Genomic DNA, 17,386 nt, shown 5'->3' with positions numbered 1-17,386 from the left:
GATATTATTATGGAAATAATTTAGATTTTGGGGTTATTCATGGTATGTAGAAAGTAATTTGTTAATGCTTTTGACCTTTAAAATTTCCTTTTAATAATCAGTGGTTGAAGGGTGAGTAGAATAATGCCTCCTCATAATACCCAGATTTTTAAACGGTTAATTATTATGTTCATAGAGCGAACCTTTCACTTATTGTTTACAGTGTAATGGAATTTACTCCCACAATTCATGCAAAGCATTATGGGGCATAAGAACAAGATGATTCCCTTATCAATACTGTTGCATTGCATCAGTTAGCTAACACTTTGGGGAAACTCCCTTCCTCCAAAAATACTGAAGCCTGATTGGATCGCGTCTGTGCATTGCACAGACAAATGGCATTTCAGCATGCCAAAATGGGCAATCTGTCTATATAAGTAGGTGCTGAATTCCATTTCATCAGAATCTTGCTCCTGAACTCTGAATGAAGATGAAGAAAGAAACCTTTTACTCGTTGTTGAAGAGCCCTGGTAGCAGACTAGATGCTTCATCATACAGCTGAGAATGGTTTTTCTCATTTTCTACTGCGTTTGCTAAAGAATTTTGTGCCTGCATGCAACTGATGAGAATGCAGAGTCATTCATTCATTCAGACAATAATATGAGGTTACTTGCTCCAATTTGCTCGGCAGCCAGCGGCTATAATGAGGAACGGCAGGCGGATTCGAAGAAAGACGCTGCCAGGGGCTTGCGGCAACCACATGTGATGACCCCGGGCTGGACTACGCTTCGTACACAGTGAAAGCCGATCCGGTGATTCACAGTGCAAAGTTGATATATTTCCTCAGCGACCAGCACGGATCAGCTCCAGGCATGACGAAGCAGATATCGTGCTCTTTTGGAAGGCCAAACAAAGTAGTTTCACTTTCACAGTGAAACACACAGCTTCTCCATGAAACGGCGCCGGCGGCAACAGCAAGAATAAAAGGTACACCTTCTTGCTTTGCTTGAACATTTGGGCGCCGTTTTGCAAATCTTCCCACACAGTGACGTGGAGATATGGGGGCGTGTTTAAACGAGGCATTTTAGGGGGGCGTGGGCAAGTGTTAAATTTTATAAAGAATATCTCTTTGGATTTGAGATTTAAGTCTTTGCAACTTTACAGATCTTCTTTATGCACCAAGAGCTTGTAACACTCCAAAGAGAAAGGAAAAATTGAAATCGCATCATATGACCCCTTTAAACCTATAACCACAAATAAGTAAATATTATAATGCATTAAAACTGTTGTTGATTAATCATGAGATGGTTCAACATATTAAAAGGTTTTTTATAATACATCTTGCATTCATTATAATGCCTTGAGAACTGTACTCAACTCGCATACCTGTGGAGCACGGTAGACTTCCAGAGGTGTTCCTTTGACCAGCAGATGTCCTCTGTGTGCGGGGTTTCAGTTCGCTCCAAACAGTGAGTCATTCTGAGATTGGTTCAATCGATTTGAAGCTTTAGAAAGCATATTTCTCCTGTTAAATAGCTCACCACAACAGCATTGTCAAACACCACCAACTCTTTCTAAAAGGGTATGCTAGTTTTGCACTGTATATAATTGATAAGATTTATGACATTTTCATGTTTAGTTCTACAACATAATTTGTTATTCCTCAAACATGGATTTTGAAATTGCTGTATGTTTAGGACGTAGGCTAAATTAAAATGTCTAAATATTTTACATTGTTTAATTACTATGAGCACAATAAGTAATAGAAACTGAAATACTATTTGGATCGTTTAGATGACATTTAGATGATGTCACAGTGGTTCAAGTAGGCTATTTCAGCAGGTCAGCAGTTTTTACAAATTATTTTTCCAACTATTTGGATCACATCCTCCATCCACAGAAATAAATAAAACTTATTCCATGCTCATTAATGCTTAAAATTTCTCCATAACTTTCATAAACATTAAAAAAGTATATATATATATCCCCTATTGCCAGTTGCCCTGAGCCAGGTCGCTTTACAAAACAGAAAACAGAGCGGTGTGGCCAGGTCGCACAACTGCAGCACCGAAGTAGAGCTACTGGAGAAGCCTATCTCGTGCCTCTTGCTAGAGTCAAGTTTCTATGTTTCAGTATCACAAATACAGAAGACTTAGCAGTTTTTCTGGTGGGATGTGTTGAACTAGGTAGATTTAGACTTTGTAATTTAAGTTCTCACACAAAATGAAATGGCAATATTTCTCACGCTTCTGATCAGTTAAGCATTATTTTACCACAGATGAGCTCTTCTAAACCCTATCTAAAGTTTGGTCAGAAAAGCTAAACAGGAAGCTGCAGCCAACAAATCAAAATATGTTTATTTAAATTAAAGAGAAAGAGAGAGAGTTTAAAAGAGAGCTGGGCGACAAGAGTGACCATTTTAGAAAATAACTCTTAAAATTAGATTCCATCTTATTTCCAGACTGTGAATTCTGAGTGAGTATACTGCCTTAACTGTTAATCCAACATTTTTTTTCTTTTTTTTTTCCAGATAAAGAAAAATGTTTAAACTATGGTCAGATGTTTTATAGTGCAGTTTCCATAACTTAAGAAACTGCTACAGATTCAATGTAAATTATGTGTAATATTAATAATAATGAAAGTCTTTATCTAGCTATTTTTATCTAGACATTTTATCTAGCCATATTAGCTTTTTGTTTAGAAAATAACAGTGAGGAAAAAAATCTTCAGCTAAAACTAGAAATCATTTAGATATACAACTGTAACAGACTGTAACAATGTTACGTTTAATAAAATTTGAAAAACCTAAGAGATTATAAAGCTTTTGAATAGATTCAACTTTGTTCTGTAACACACACTTCACTTAAACTAATGCAGAAGTAAACTGTTTCCTGTGAATGTGTGAGACTTCATAAGCCGAGATGAATATCAAGTGCAATAAACGGTAAAACTGTATGCGCTACAAACCAGTCTGTTTATCCACCTTTTTCCTGATGTAAAAATGGGCACCGCCAATTGTAAATTCTATGGGTCTAGCTTCTGGTCTTATTTGTGGCCAGCTGTTTTTAGCTGTACAAAACAGTTCATTTTGCTGCTTGATATTGACAATTGATGTGCCCTATCATATTATTTTAAGCTGTTATCTTAATTAAGAACACACTGGTTTGTACTGCAAACAGTTTTACCGTTTACTGCACGTTGTTATTCTCCTCGTTATTTACCTATAGCGGCTAATGAAACGGAAGTCTCACCCATAGGCTCACTTCCGTGTTGATGAAAAAGGTGGATAACTAAGACATTATGGTTAAAAGAAAAGAAAAAAATAGCTGCCGTTCTAATGTGAAAATATGGTGGCTAGATAGAGAGGAGTGAGTCTTTTTTTCTTTTCGTTTTTTGAAGTGTAGAAAAATTATGAGGTAAAATGGAGGAAATATCATAATTGCTGATAACTAACAATAAAACATAAGACCTGCAGAGTCTGTCATTCATAGTTCAAGTCACACCTTAGAACTGCAGTCCTGCGGTCTGTTCTTTATACGTGGATTAGGGTGATATCAGGTAAATTGGGCCACTTTTTGGTTAATCGCTTGGGACACTAACAAAAAACCCATGTATGAACTGTTTCCTTATGACTAATAAGGAATGTTTTTAATATTTTTGTGTTGAATTGATGTAATAAAATATAATTTTTCAGGCCCTACAGGTTTTGAAACATCAGCTGCCCCATATTTTTTGAGATGGCAGTGTTCAGGTAAAATGGGCCGGCTGATCAGCAAAAATGGGCCAGTCAAACTGCAAAGTTTCTGATAAAACACATTTAGTTTTATTTAATTTTATAATGTAATAGTGTAACATTGCTATTAAATTACATTAGAACATCAATCTGAATTACATTAAAACATCAATTTCAATCAATTTCATCAAGAAAACAAATTTCATGAAAAAATGTAACAATAACAATAACAAGTAGTGTTAGGGCAACAGTTTAAACGTTAACAGCCAATGACTGCAAATAATTTCGAAGAGAAGAGGTAAGACACTCAAACCTTTCAATCAATTTCATCAATTAAACATAAATTTCATTAAAAAAAATAAACAGTAACTTGAACAACTAGTGTGTGTGTGTGCGCGCAATCTGAAGGTTTTTATCAGATAAAGCCGTCGTCATCAAAAATGCCATTCTCTTCTTCAACACACGTACACATGCCTCACTAACATGCACACACAAGCACAGTCGAGCACACATAAACACACATCACATACAAACACATTTAGAAGGTAAAATGTGAAAAAGGTGTCACAAATGCAGTAATACAATATATTAATAATATAAATAATTTTTTATAAGATAAACCACCAGATTTCTGCTTAAACTCAACTCAGAAGGTGGTCCATTTTAACTGAAATGAATGGCTCATTTTATCTTAACACATTCAGGTAAATTGGGCCAGTAACTAAAAAATGCTTTGTATACATACATATATCTGGATTATTTAGCAAAATCAGCATTTTATCTCACAGAGGCCATCAAGACATGGGTTATGAATCATTAATTCTAAATGTGCATTTTTTTTTATTTATTGATTTATCAATCTTATTATTGAGAAGTAAGATTGGATATGTCAGGCCACTCAGCTTGCTTTTTTCTGGCCTGCTCTCAAAATGAGGCATTGCCCCTCCCCCTAGCAACCTCAGACCAATAAAATCATTTGCTTAATAGTACTATTATGGCAACAGTTTGAAATGCTTTGCAGTCATTGGCTGTTAACTTTTAAAGAGATATGACACTCAAACCTTAAATGGCCCATTTTACCTGATGATATCACCCTACTCAATTAACTGGATTTTATTGTTGACGATTTGACGTGATCCTGGCTAAACTGTTAAATTCTTGGAAGCTCATCCCAGAGTTGCTGTCATAGCAACAGGTCTGTTAGCTCAAACCTGCTGGGGAGCGGGTTATTTCCCGTAAACAGGGTTAGATTATATCATTTTAAGTCAGGATGATACTGAAAGTCCAAGGCACTGCTACTTTCTTACAAGTGCACCTTATTAAACCAGGAAAAACTGTTTTTAAAATAGGCTTATTTTCAAAATTATTTTGAAAATAGCCTAATTAAAATGCTGCTTAATCTATAAAAATAGACAGGGCCAGTTTTACTCACTGAGAGATTTATTCGTGAAGGAATAATTATCTCATAATTTTATTGCAGTCATACACACATTACATAGCGTAGGCCTACAGTTTGTCTGAGCCGTGCATTATGCGGATGGCTTTGATAGCCTATAGCAGGCTATGTAGCCACTTCTCAAATCTCAAAATGCTTTTATGATGCACAGTTCATTTAAACACAGTCATTATGTCTTAAAATGGATCTTATGGATTAAGAAACTTTGATTAATGCTGTCACGTATAACAATCCACTTTAAAATTAAATGAATTGCAATACTCTTGAATCTTGACATAGAAGAATACAAAGTTAAAAAAAAAAAAAAAATGGGAATCATTTAAAACCAGTTACACATTTTATTTATCTGTTAGATCTTTTATGTCATTTTACTCGTTAGGCTTAATTATGTGATGTCATTTCGTTGCTGTATTGCCGCCAGCCAATCACTGCATTGCTGATCATGGTTTTGAGTATTGATATATATCAAAAACTTAATCCAGATATTTTAATCAAAACTGCTAACTTGTTTGATGAACCAAATTAGCCAGAGATCAGTTATTAAATGATCTGGCATCTGTCAAATCAGCTCAGATGTATTAAGCCAGGTATGAAGAACATTTCACATTTGGACATTTAAAAATGTAACAAACAAACAGGATCACCGCAGGAAAACAAATAAGAGCGCCATCTAGTGGAGATATGGAAAAAAATAACAAAGAGAAACAACATATTTGTCTGTTACAACAAATTTTCATTCAAACGCAAGCAATGAAAGCTGATCAAAAAAATGTGTGACATCTTGATATGTTTTTTTTTTTATTTTATTTTTTTATGAGAGTGCGATAAATAAGTTGCAAATGTAAATTTGACTAGATATTTCCAGTGTTGGTATATTTCCTGGTATGGGCAGTCGTGGCCTAATGGTTAGAGAGTCGGACTTGTAATGCAAAGTTTGATTGTCGGTGAGGGGAGTGAATGTAATCACCCATCAATGTCTGTTTAGTCGAGACTTATACATCTTTACACGAGCAAGGCACTGAACCCCCAGCTGCTCCCGGGCCTGCCCACTGCTTCGGGTGTGTGTTCACGGTGTGTGTGTGTGTGTGTGTGTGTGTGTGTGTGTGTATTCACTACTCACTGCTGTGTGGTGCACTCGGATGGGATAAATGCAAAGCACAAATTCCGAGTATGGGACGCCACACTAAACAGACATCAATGTCTGTTTAGTCGAGACTTATACATCTTTACACCAAGAGAATAGGTTTTACAACCATAGAGCTACATATATAAATGAAGTTTCAGATCCACAAAGCCACTGGTACATAAAGAACAACAAAACAAGCATAAACCCAGACATGAAGTTGTGTACGAGATGTTGTTAGAGATACTACAGAGAGTATGACGTCAGTTTCGATGTTGTTGTGGGTATCAGTCTGGAAGGGTGTGTCCATTTTACAAATTGCTCAGCTTTGACATGAGCTGTGCTTCTCATGAGGTCATAATACCTGTGGGCTTATGCATGGCAAAGAATACACTTTCGAGCAATCCAAAATTCAGCACAAGTTTCCAGAGAAGCTTCAAGTTTTGTTTGAATTCTAAACATCGATAACATACTATCAAAATATCCTGATTGTGAAATGCTCAGAAAGTATGGCTGGGGGTTGGGCCACTTCTGTCCAAACTTGTTCACCTGGTTTTCGCTGCATTCTTTGAGAAACACATTCAGAGAGAGAGAGTGTGTTGATGTCTTGAATGACTTTACTTGTAATACTGAATGTCTCATTACTGACCATTAACACTGTATGTGTATTTGCCATATTATTGTGATTGCTATTCTATCACTTATCTTCTTTTGACAGACATTTTAGTGGCACGACCTGTTTATGTTGCTAAATATATTAATAAACATGAATAGAGGAAACCCCATTTTCAAGGGGTAATTATTATTTTTTTTTCGCAATATGTGGCTTAAATGTCATATTATATTCCCACATCAACTATAAATGCAAGTCTAGAACTCAGCTTATCCCAAACTATGTACATTACTGAATGGGTCTTTAGCTGTTGTGTGTGAATTTATTGTGGTGATCAAATGTAAACAATTATTGTCATATGCCATCACCCAAACCCTCATTTCATTATAATAATTTGAATTCAAAATGGTAAGCAGAAAGAAACCATTATAATTCAAACAGCAAATAAAATTGGAAACAAATATAAACATAAAACATCCCAACAGTTAAAAAAGATAAGTCACTTTTACAAATGTCTATCCACTGTTTCATTTGTTCTGCAGAATCTGATTTAGATTCAATAATAATAATAAAATGTATTAACAATGATCAAATTTAAATCTAATATATAAGGTACATTTATGTTACTTTATTTTTTTTAAATGATTTGTTATCTAGTAAATCTTTACAAGTTGACTGTTATTTATTTTATTAGACATTTATTCTTTAATTAGACTTGTCCTTTTATTGTTTTTTTCTTTCCTTAATATTTTATTCAATATTTTTGTTCTTAAACTATTTTTAAGTTCACTATTAAATCTCTCTCTCTCTCTCTTTATTACGTATGCATAAGACACTTTGAATCTCTATTGTGAATGAAATGCAAGTAGTATATAGAAATTACACATGTGGTTTATCTTGAATTTTGTACAATATAAATATTATATAAATAAACGTCTCTAGTTTTGTTTAGTCTTTGTCATATAGCTTGCAGCAAATACTGCAGTTTCACCTGGCAGGTATCAGAGTTTGCATGTGTGGAGTTTCAACCGAAAATCTTTTAAGTGCTTCACATTTCCAAAATGGAGATAGAAGTTTTGCGTTCACTCTCGATGCGTCAAGTGCCCATACATGGTCATAGGCGGAAAAAAAGGTGAGTCTGTTTTAGAGTTAACTCCGCCCATTCACACCTGACGTCACTCTACTCAAACAGGTATAGATAATTTGACACCTGTTGCGCGTTTAGATCAGTCGTTTGGCGAGGGAGAGAGGATATCTGCGGTATCTATTCATTGTTAAGCTCGAGAGTCCATAAAAAGCGGAATAACTCTTTCTGGTTGGATTTCTAGTTTTTCTTAAAGCTTCGGTAAGAAGACTTCAACGTTTCAGTGTTTTAAGACTAATTTGAATTGCACAGAGATTCTGGAGATTAAAACATCAGTTCCTCTAACGGAGTGATTTATAATGCCGAAACTGTTTTTGTTTTTCAGTTCTTATCCACGATGAAGGTTTTGATCGCCTTGTTTGTTGTGGTGTTTGTGGATGTGGTCGCCTCACAATGTAAGTAACGACTATTTTAACTATAATTAAAACATAAGCTGTTCAAACATACCTTACAAAGCGAACTATATCGGGTTCAATTGTGACAAACTGTAGTCGATAACTTGGTAGATGGGAGACAAACAAAACAATGAGTTCCAGGGTGTGGTTCAGTGTGTGAGGGTGGGGGAGCTCTACTTATACTGGTTTATTCGTTTCAATTTAAACCCATCTACCTAATAATGTTGTAGTATTTTTAAAATGAAGTCCACTTTTCTCAAGATATATATATATTTTTTTTTAATCCAACAGGTACTTGTAACAATATGAAATGGGCCAAATGTGATGGAGACCCATGCCAGTGTTCTCTTACGTTTACCCCGGCAATCAAGCAAGTGCTTGATTGTACAAAATGTGAGTTTTCTTTTATACTTGCTCTTAAATTTATTTGGTAACCATTGTTTTCTTGACTGACTTAACTGGTCTCCCAGTCTGGTTTGAGGAGTTTTGGTAACTCCACCTAAACTAGCTGAGCTCCAGCTTTCCTAGCGTCTGCTAACAAACCAGGCAAGGCGTTTTGTTCCTCCCATCAAGTGTAGTAAGTGTCCTCAATTCTCCCTACCCACAGTGATTCCCAAGTGCTACCTCATGAAAGCAGAGATGTATCGTGCCAGGAACAATCTGACCACAAGATCCATTGGTGGGAAACCTGTAGAAACTGCCTTTGTGGACAATGATGGAATCTATGACCCAGAATGTGAGAATGATGGAAGGTTCAAGGCAATCCAGTGTAACGGCACTGACGTGTGCTGGTGTGTCAACAGTGCTGGTGTGCGCAGAAGTGACAAGGGAGACAAGAACATCAAGTGTGAGCCTGTGGAGACCTAGTGAGTACTGTATTAGCAGAGCTGTTCTTCTGACTGACACACCTAGTTTAAAGTGTGGTTGGAATAGTAATGCTGTTTGTGGAAGGAAGCAAGACTAGTAAATTCTGACAATACCATGTTTTCTTCTCTAGTTGGGTTCGCTTGGAACTGAAGCATAAAGATGTGGCTGTTCCTCTTGATGCTGCCAAACTGAAGACGTATGTTGCAATTGATTTCTAGGGTCTTGCTGGACCATGTGAAATATGAAGTTCTGCTTATGTTTTGTTTTACTGATGTTTTTTTTTTTTTTTAATTTTTTAACAGTGGGATTGAGAATGCTTTACTGGAACGTTACAAGTTGGATAAGAAATTTGTGACTGAGGTTCAGGTAAGAATTTACTGATGTTGTCTAACCCCTCAACTTGGTACTTGCAGTACAGAACCTAACACGACCCACCTCCTCTCTTCCAGTATGACAAAGATGGTCGTGTCATTGTTGTGGATGTCCAAAAGGATAAGAAAGAACGTGTTACAGACCTGTCCCTCATGACTTACTACATGGAGAAGGATGTGAGTCTCCTTATGGTTTATCTTAATACCTGGTGTTAGGTTGTAACTTGATTATGTAACAATTTGTCTCTTGTAGATCAAAGTGAAGCCCCTCTTTCAAGACGAAAAACCATTTGAAGTCAGTGTTGAGGGATCAAAGGTGTCCATGGAGAACATCCTGGTGTACTATGTAGATGACGTGCCGCCCACCTTCACCATGCAGAGGCTGACTGGTGGTATCATTGCTGTCATTGTGGTGGTCAGCTTGATTGTGATTGCAGGACTTCTGGTTGTGGTAAGCACCATATATTTTTCAAGTTTCATTTAACTTGATGGGTGCTTGTCTTAACTGTTTTTCCTCCTCTATTTAGTTCTTCCTCGCACGGCGACAGAGGGCCCAGTACAGTAAAGCGCAGGTTAGTTTTCATTTCAGTATGGTCCAAACTGTGTGGGTACTTAACAATAGAAAGCAAGCTTTTGTATTCTAACACATTTCATTTTGTTCTTGCAGCCCAGAGAAATGGAGACCATGTCTTAAAGCTATTAATAACTAGTCTCATGTACCCGAGTCTGAGACTGGGATGTGCCCCATGCTGAAGCTTAGACCAGCTGTACTTTTTTTGCTTGTCACATTTTCATGTTAGAGAAACTAAGTGTCTGTTACGTGGAGTACAGTTTTTGTTTTTAAATGCTACATTTTTGCTATTTAATGAGGGCTCATTTTCAATTGGATCAACATTTTAACACTGTACAGTTTGACTTCTGAGTTTTTAATAAAATTTGTTTTAATGTTTAAACATTGTCGTGCAAGTTTTTAATTCTGGCATATGGCAGATACACCAGGCATATGATAATCTAAATGGAAAAATCAAAGTCCTTTGAACTATAGAGCTGTATTGGTCTTGCTAAATGAAAAGGACTAACCTAGCACAAAACGATTCCTAGCTTTTGTTTGCAACCATTCCTTTTCAGCCCAGGGCAAGCAGTTGAGCTGCACCTGTTCTCTGCCATATGAGATTCACCACAGAATTCAAATCTGTGATGGCAACTCATTGAATGGGACTAGTTTTAGTGTGACTGAACTTTGTCCAAATCAAATAATGCAGTGTCAAGTAGACACCAATTACTTATGCATTGCAAAACTTTTTTTTTTTCTGGGAATGTGAGGCTTCCGATCAGTAGCATGCAGTAAATGGTAAAACTATTTGCACTATAAACTGGTATGATTGACAAAACAGTAAATTTTTTTTTTTTTTCTCAATATCAAGCAGCATAATTGATTTGCTTTGTACAGTTAAAAAAAAAAAAAAGTGGAAGCTTTGGGTAATCTGAGTTACAAATGGTGGCATATGCACTAACCACCTAATTTATTTTTTTTAAATAAAAGAACATGTTTTTAAATGATACAGGGCCTGCAGGGTCTACATGTGTGCATTTATACAGAACGTTTTTGTTCTTTCAAAATTTAAAACAAAGAGGCTGTTTATTAACTTGAAACTGCAGACCATTCAAGTGCAGAGAAAGACTAATAATTAAACCTGTGAGAGTGCCGTGCACGGAGCGGTTTGAAATACAGGTCAGACCTGTTGCTCAAGTTTCGGGTAACAAAGTTCCTATATCATTGTGGTATGACTTATGCAAAGTTCCAGCTAACAAAGACTGCAACCTCCTCCCACGAACAAGGAAGCTGTGTTTATTCCAATTCTGTTTTGGTTGAGTTTCTCAGGTTTTAACAGGAACATTAATGAATGACTAATGTATTTGTAATGAAAAGTTTTCCCACACTTTCTTAGTAGAAATGGCATGTTACAATGTGTACAGCGAACACCTTGCCAAAGATGTTGCTGCATTCATTACGTGTGATCTAATGGTACTTTTCAAGGTTTTATGGAAGCAGCCAAACAAAGTGGCACAAGTCTTAAGTCAAAACTTAATCTGATGTATTTTTTTTTTTTGAAGAGAACTCTCCAAACAATAACTTGGCTGGCACTCCCTTGCCTTGAATTCTTTGCCTTTTCGTGTAGTTCCCCTGTATATTTCCCTGAAGAGCCTCAGGCGTTTGTTCCTCAGACTAGTTGAAACAGGTTTGGGTGGATCACTTGTTGCCCTCCCCCATCCACATGCACACCTGAGCTGGAAGTCATACAGACTCAGTCTCTGTGTTACCATGGCAGAAAAGGAGGGATTAAATGACAAAGCCTATCAGATGAGTGTGGGTCACGGTAGGGAGGGACGTTTTCACGAGGATGGTTCACCCTCACCTGTGTTCCGGTTCACATTGTCGACAGTGTTTAAAAATCATGTAATTGTGCTATTTAAAGCAATGTGCAAATAGCAGTACACTAAAAATCACTCAATTCCTATCAAACAAGTCAATATTTGGAAGGTTTTGTTACATCTTTGGCTTTAGAGTATTTAAGTCATCATCATAAGTAGTTTTCATCAGGTGTTTATGTAGATCACTAGATACTCGGCATTCCTGCTGTAATAATAATATGAGTCAGGGCTGGTAAACACAGGAGGTAGAGAATGACTAAACTTGTTAGGCTACAATATTATTACAAGGGCAAATTGTTCCAAGTAACATACCATAAGTAAGTAATGAATGGATTTTAATTAGTGTAATGATGTGAGTGGAACAAGTGCAAATGCTCACATAAAAACAACTTTGTGTCAAGTGGGAGGTTGTGACATAATAAGAAAAACCAGTCATAAAAAACAGTGGATTGGGAAATTAAGAAAGTGTGGCAACCGAGGCAACAAAACAAAACAGTCATTTGAGTAATATGTAAAATGAGTTTGCATCATCAGAACACTGATGACAGACCAAACAATCATTCATATCCTCTACATAAAAAAAAAAAAAAAAAAAACAGTTTCTCATTGAATAAATAATATTACTTGGCATGTAGTCAAAATTCGCTGAATCTGTGTTGTATTCATAAGAAGTACATGTATTGTAGATACGCTGTTGTTCAAAAGTCTGAAAGAAAAGAATACTTTTTATTCAGCAAGGACATATTAAATTGATCCAAAAGTGATAAATGGGATATTTATAATGTTAGAAAATATTCCCACTTTAAATGAATTCTGTTCTTTTTAACTTTCTGTTTATCAAATAATAATGGTTTCCACAAAATATGAAGCAGCATAACTCCTTTCAACACTGATAATAATAATATTAAATGTTTCTTGAGCAGCAAATCAGCATGTTAGAATGATTTCTGAAGGATTATGTGACACTGAAGACTGGAGTCATGAAGCTGAAAATTCAGCTTTGCATCACAGGAATAAATTACATTTTAAAATAATTTAAAATAGAAAATCTTTATTTTTAATTTTGTAATAATACTTCACAATATTACTGTTTTTACTGTATTTTTTGATTAAATAAATGCAGCCTGGGTGAGCTTAAGTGATTACTGACCCCAAACTGTTAACCAGAAGTGTACTTAAAAGAATTTCCTTCCACCAATATATATATATATATATAAGGGCAATAAGGGCATAAGGGCATTTATTTAAAGCTGTATAATAGACAATAATTATAGAAAATACACTTTAGAAATAAATAAATACAATTTGCTATGACATTATCTGTCATACAGTGTAATGCTTTGGTACTCCAAAAAAAAAAAAAAAAAAACTAAACAAAACTTTCCAGTTTGTTTCTCCTGCAGCAAATGGCTGTTTAAATCTCACACCCCATGTTCAGTACACCATTACAACACATACTCTCAAAACACCCGAGCCATCCTACAGTATACGTCTCCATGTTGACTTCTAAAGACAACGATTTTTTTGTAACGGACTTCCTGCTTTATCGTTATCCTTGCATTCTTTCTACATGCTTCAACATGCCACCGTGAGAAGAGATTTCAGTGTGGAAGGTTACATAACTCTAGTGTTTTACATTCTGCGATCACACCTTATTTTCAATTCCAGTTGAGTCAACATCAGCAAGCCAGCACATCTCTCAACAATGTATGGCCTACATATGCTGTGTACTTGATATAATGATAGAAGGAAACAAAACCCAAGTATCTGGATGAATCTCATGAAAAGTCTCAGCGAACAGTTCTGGCCATATTTCATACCCAAATCAAAGTTATTAATATTATTATTTTTGGCTTATGGAAAAATTAAGATCCTTTGACATTTTCATGACAATAATGGACATTTCAACCAAAAATGACATTACAATAATGCATAATTAAAATTGAAAAACAACAATACTGTACAAAATACTGTCTACTTATACAAATCTGCATTATAAATAAAACAGTTTTTTGTACAGTAGTGTTGCTTTTTTGAATATATATATATAAATATATATATATATATATATATATATATATATATATATATATGAAAATTGAGAATACCATTGAGAATGTGTACAATGTCTGGACAAAATATGTTAATGACAATTTGGTGGAAAATGTCATAAAAATGCACAATGTAAAAAACAAACAAACAATAAAAAAACAAAACAAAAACAAAATTAATACACTTCATTTTCATATCCAAAGTAGTATTTATTTTTTATTATTTACGGGGTGGAACATGACATGTTCATGAGATCTCACCCATTTTAATGTTGAGAACATAGAGTGTAAAAAACATGGACGTAGTGTCCGTGACATCACCCGTAGGTTTCCAGGAGTGTTTTTGAAGCCTAAAGTAGGCGGAGCCAACTGTCGCCATCTTGGCAGCGTGTCACTCCGGATAATCGAAAATGGGCAAAAAGGCGGGAGCTGGTTGCTGAAGCCACTCCCACCTAGCTGTCACTCAAGTGGCCACGCCCCTTAATTATGCAGAACCTTAAGGCTTAATATAATTTACACGGATGAGTTATAAAAAAAATTCACCCCCCTCACAGTTGTCACGAAGGGCAAAATTAGATATAGACCAAAATAATTTTTTGAACCAGGCTGTAAACATGTTTTTTTTTTCTGCTGTAAAGTTGGGCATTTTAAGTCTATGGGATTGACTCCCTTTTGCAGCCAGCCTCTAGCAGCCAGCTGATGAATTACAGTTTAAGTCACTTCCTTGTTGGCCTCATGGGAGAGAGCGGGAGGTTGCCACTTGGTTGAGAACTACTGTCAGCCATGTCACCCTCAGCCCCAACGGGAAGTATTAGATGATTAAAGAGATGTCTCTCATTTCATTTCCAAGTTCTCTTTGATGTGAAACAGTATATTGTAAATATGGTTTTGGACACTAAGCTAGGGATTGGACTGACATACTGTATATCCTGAGTGAACACCACCACATACTGTTCTTAAAGGAGGGTGGGTGCTTTGCTGGGTCTGCAGGCTGCTGGAGGAGACTTGCTCCTTGAATCCTTGTTCTTCAACTCTCCAGACAGACCCAGCAGCAGGGCTGGGGCCGAAAGGTGGTGCGCTGCCGCTTTTTGTTGTTGTGTGCAGTTAATGTAGCTGGTTATGAGCAACGTCATGTCTCGAACCTGAACAACACAAAGAAAGCAGAGAAATGCTGTTCACGCTTTGGAAAAAATGAAACGTTTGTTTGCTGTTGCGGGACTTCAAAACTCTAGCAGCGTATGAAATGTTAGATGGTTAGATGACATCATCTAATGTTTATACATAGCAAACAGAAGGACTCATCAGTCTGTGTGTTTCTGTGTACTTTGGTGTGTGTCTGTGTGCGTGTAAGAGAATATATGTACACTAATGCATTAAGAGCTAGGGGGTGAAAACTTTTGAACAGGATGAAGATGTCCAAATTTTTCTTATTTTGTAGAAATATATATTCCATTTGGTACTGCCCTTCGGAAGCAACACAATATACAATCCCGGAAGACAAATTAAGTACAATTTACCTTGATCTTCAAATTCCAAAAGTTTTCACCCCCCGGCTTTTAATGTATCGTGTTCCCTTCTGGAGCATTAGTGAATGTTTGAACCTTTTTTAATAGTTGTGTTTAAGTCCCTTAATTGCCCTCAGTGTGAAAAGATGGATCTCAAAATCATTTAGTCACTGCTGGAAATGGTTCAAATATGTAAAAGATGCTGGAAAACTGAAGAATCTGCAGGACATCGAGGATTTTTCTGAAGAACAGAGCTCAGTTTAACTGTTCGGAACAAACAAGGGACTCATGAGCAACCATCACAAAACAAAAAACAGTGTTGGATCATCCAGGTAACCGCACACAGTATTACAAAAAACCAAGGGTTCACAAACTTTTGAATGGGGTTATTTTAATAATTTCAGTTTTTTTTTGTTTTTTTTTTGTTCTTGTGGATTAAATGTAAACATCTTTTATGTAAAATATCTTACTCAGGACAGTACTAAATAAAAAAATAACATGCATTTTGTATGATCTCTCTTATTTTGTTAAAACTACTCACATTTTCACAGATTCTGCAAGGGGTTCCCAAACTTTCAAATGGCACTGTATATAAATTCTCCCCCACAGCATTCTTAAAGGGATACTCTACCCAAAAATGTTAATTATTTACTCATTACCTGCACTTGTTCCCAACCTGTATTAATTTCTTTCTTCTCTTCTGTTGAACACAAAAGAAGATATCCTGAAGAACGTTGGTAACCAAACAGCTGACGGTAGCCATTGTAGTATGAAAAAAAAAAATACTATGGAAGTCAATGGCTACCATCAACTATTTGGTTTGGAACAAGTACAGGGTGAGTAAATGATGGTAGAATTTTTATTTTTGAGTGAACTTTACCTTTAATTGAATAGAAAGTTCAAAACAAAAACAATTGTTTGAAATATAATTTTTTTTGTAACATTATAGAAGTTTTTACAATGAGCCTCGAGCAATTTAATGTTTTTGCTAAATAAAAGTATTAATTTCTTAAAAAAATTTAAAATAAAAAATGTAAACGGTAAATTAAAACTGGAATATTTCAACTGTCCCACAGTTGTCATTTCCACAACAACAAAAACAAAAAGACTAATTTAAGAGAACACAGTACCTACCTTTGACGGGGGCATAGCAAACAGATGCTTCTCTGTAGACTTCTCTTTGGATGCGCTGGTGCCAGAACTCAGAGTTACTACCAGCATAAAGTCCTGACCACATGCTCCAAATTTCACAATGCTTTTATAAGCGTAGGATGCAAGGACTTTCTAGAAAACACATGGTGAAAACTCATCTTAGCTCTTCACTAAGAATATGAAGTGTTTTGAAATAACATGAAACTCTGAAGAGAATGTGTTCACTTACTACAGAGTTGAACTCTAGCATGCTGACTCCATCTTCATGTACTGCCAGCCAAACACGCATGTTCTTCTGTGGAGATGGTGCTGCAGGCTTTCTCTGCAAGGAGAAAAAGGGTGAGATTAAGAAACTATAATGCCACTTTTTTGAGTATTTAAAATATAGAAAAAATTGTACACATCAACTTTAGCCTAAGAGTGACACTCACCGCAGCCTCAAATAGTTTGGCTCCAAAAAATGACCACTTGCGAGCCACTGTCAGGTAGATGCGTATGCACTCTGATGAACTCCGACCCCTCAGAGAAGCCCATCGGGTAGAGAGCCTCTGCAGCAACAGCCTG

At 36.1% G+C, this 17,386-nt stretch overlaps 2 protein-coding genes across 2 annotated transcripts in view; one reads left to right on the top strand and one right to left on the bottom strand.

Moving 5' to 3' along the window:
- The first annotated feature begins 8,089 nt into the window (after positions 1-8,089).
- On the top strand, positions 8,090-10,634 carry LOC109067515 (epithelial cell adhesion molecule-like). The gene is made up of 10 exons (XM_042768506.1): positions 8,090-8,249; positions 8,374-8,443; positions 8,735-8,836; positions 9,051-9,309; positions 9,441-9,506; positions 9,613-9,676; positions 9,760-9,858; positions 9,935-10,132; positions 10,209-10,253; positions 10,349-10,634. The coding sequence occupies exons 2-10, from the start codon at positions 8,386-8,388 to the stop codon at positions 10,373-10,375; spliced, it is 918 nt and encodes a 305-aa protein (XP_042624440.1). The 5' UTR covers positions 8,090-8,249; positions 8,374-8,385; the 3' UTR covers positions 10,376-10,634.
- A 4,164-nt stretch (positions 10,635-14,798) lies between these two features.
- Positions 14,799-17,386, bottom strand: part of LOC109104598 (pleckstrin homology domain-containing family H member 2-like) — a 30,480-nt gene continuing 27,892 nt past the window's right edge. Inside the window, 4 exon segments of the mRNA XM_042768505.1 lie at positions 14,799-15,307; positions 16,805-16,954; positions 17,052-17,144; positions 17,254-17,383. Coding sequence (XP_042624439.1) covers positions 15,122-15,307; positions 16,805-16,954; positions 17,052-17,144; positions 17,254-17,383 — 559 coding nt within the window. The 3' untranslated portion in view covers positions 14,799-15,121.

The sequence above is a fragment of the Cyprinus carpio genome, chromosome A13, assembly GCF_018340385.1.
Source record: "Cyprinus carpio isolate SPL01 chromosome A13, ASM1834038v1, whole genome shotgun sequence".
Classification (NCBI taxonomy): Eukaryota; Metazoa; Chordata; class Actinopteri; order Cypriniformes; family Cyprinidae; genus Cyprinus; species Cyprinus carpio.
The sequence above is the reverse complement of the archived record's forward strand: the minus strand, read 5'-3'. Positions and strand labels throughout refer to the sequence as shown.

Bases quoted from the DNA above. Each gene is read 5' to 3' on its own strand.
- LOC109067515 (XM_042768506.1), top strand. From the start codon at position 8,386: ATGAAGGTTTTGATCGCCTTGTTTGTTGTGGTGTTTGTGGATGTGGTC. The intron at 8,837-9,050 runs GTGAGTTTTCTT...CCCTACCCACAG, and splicing joins AGTGCTTGATTGTACAAAAT to TGATTCCCAAGTGCTACCTC. The intron at 9,310-9,440 runs GTGAGTACTGTA...TTTCTTCTCTAG, and splicing joins TGTGAGCCTGTGGAGACCTA to TTGGGTTCGCTTGGAACTGA.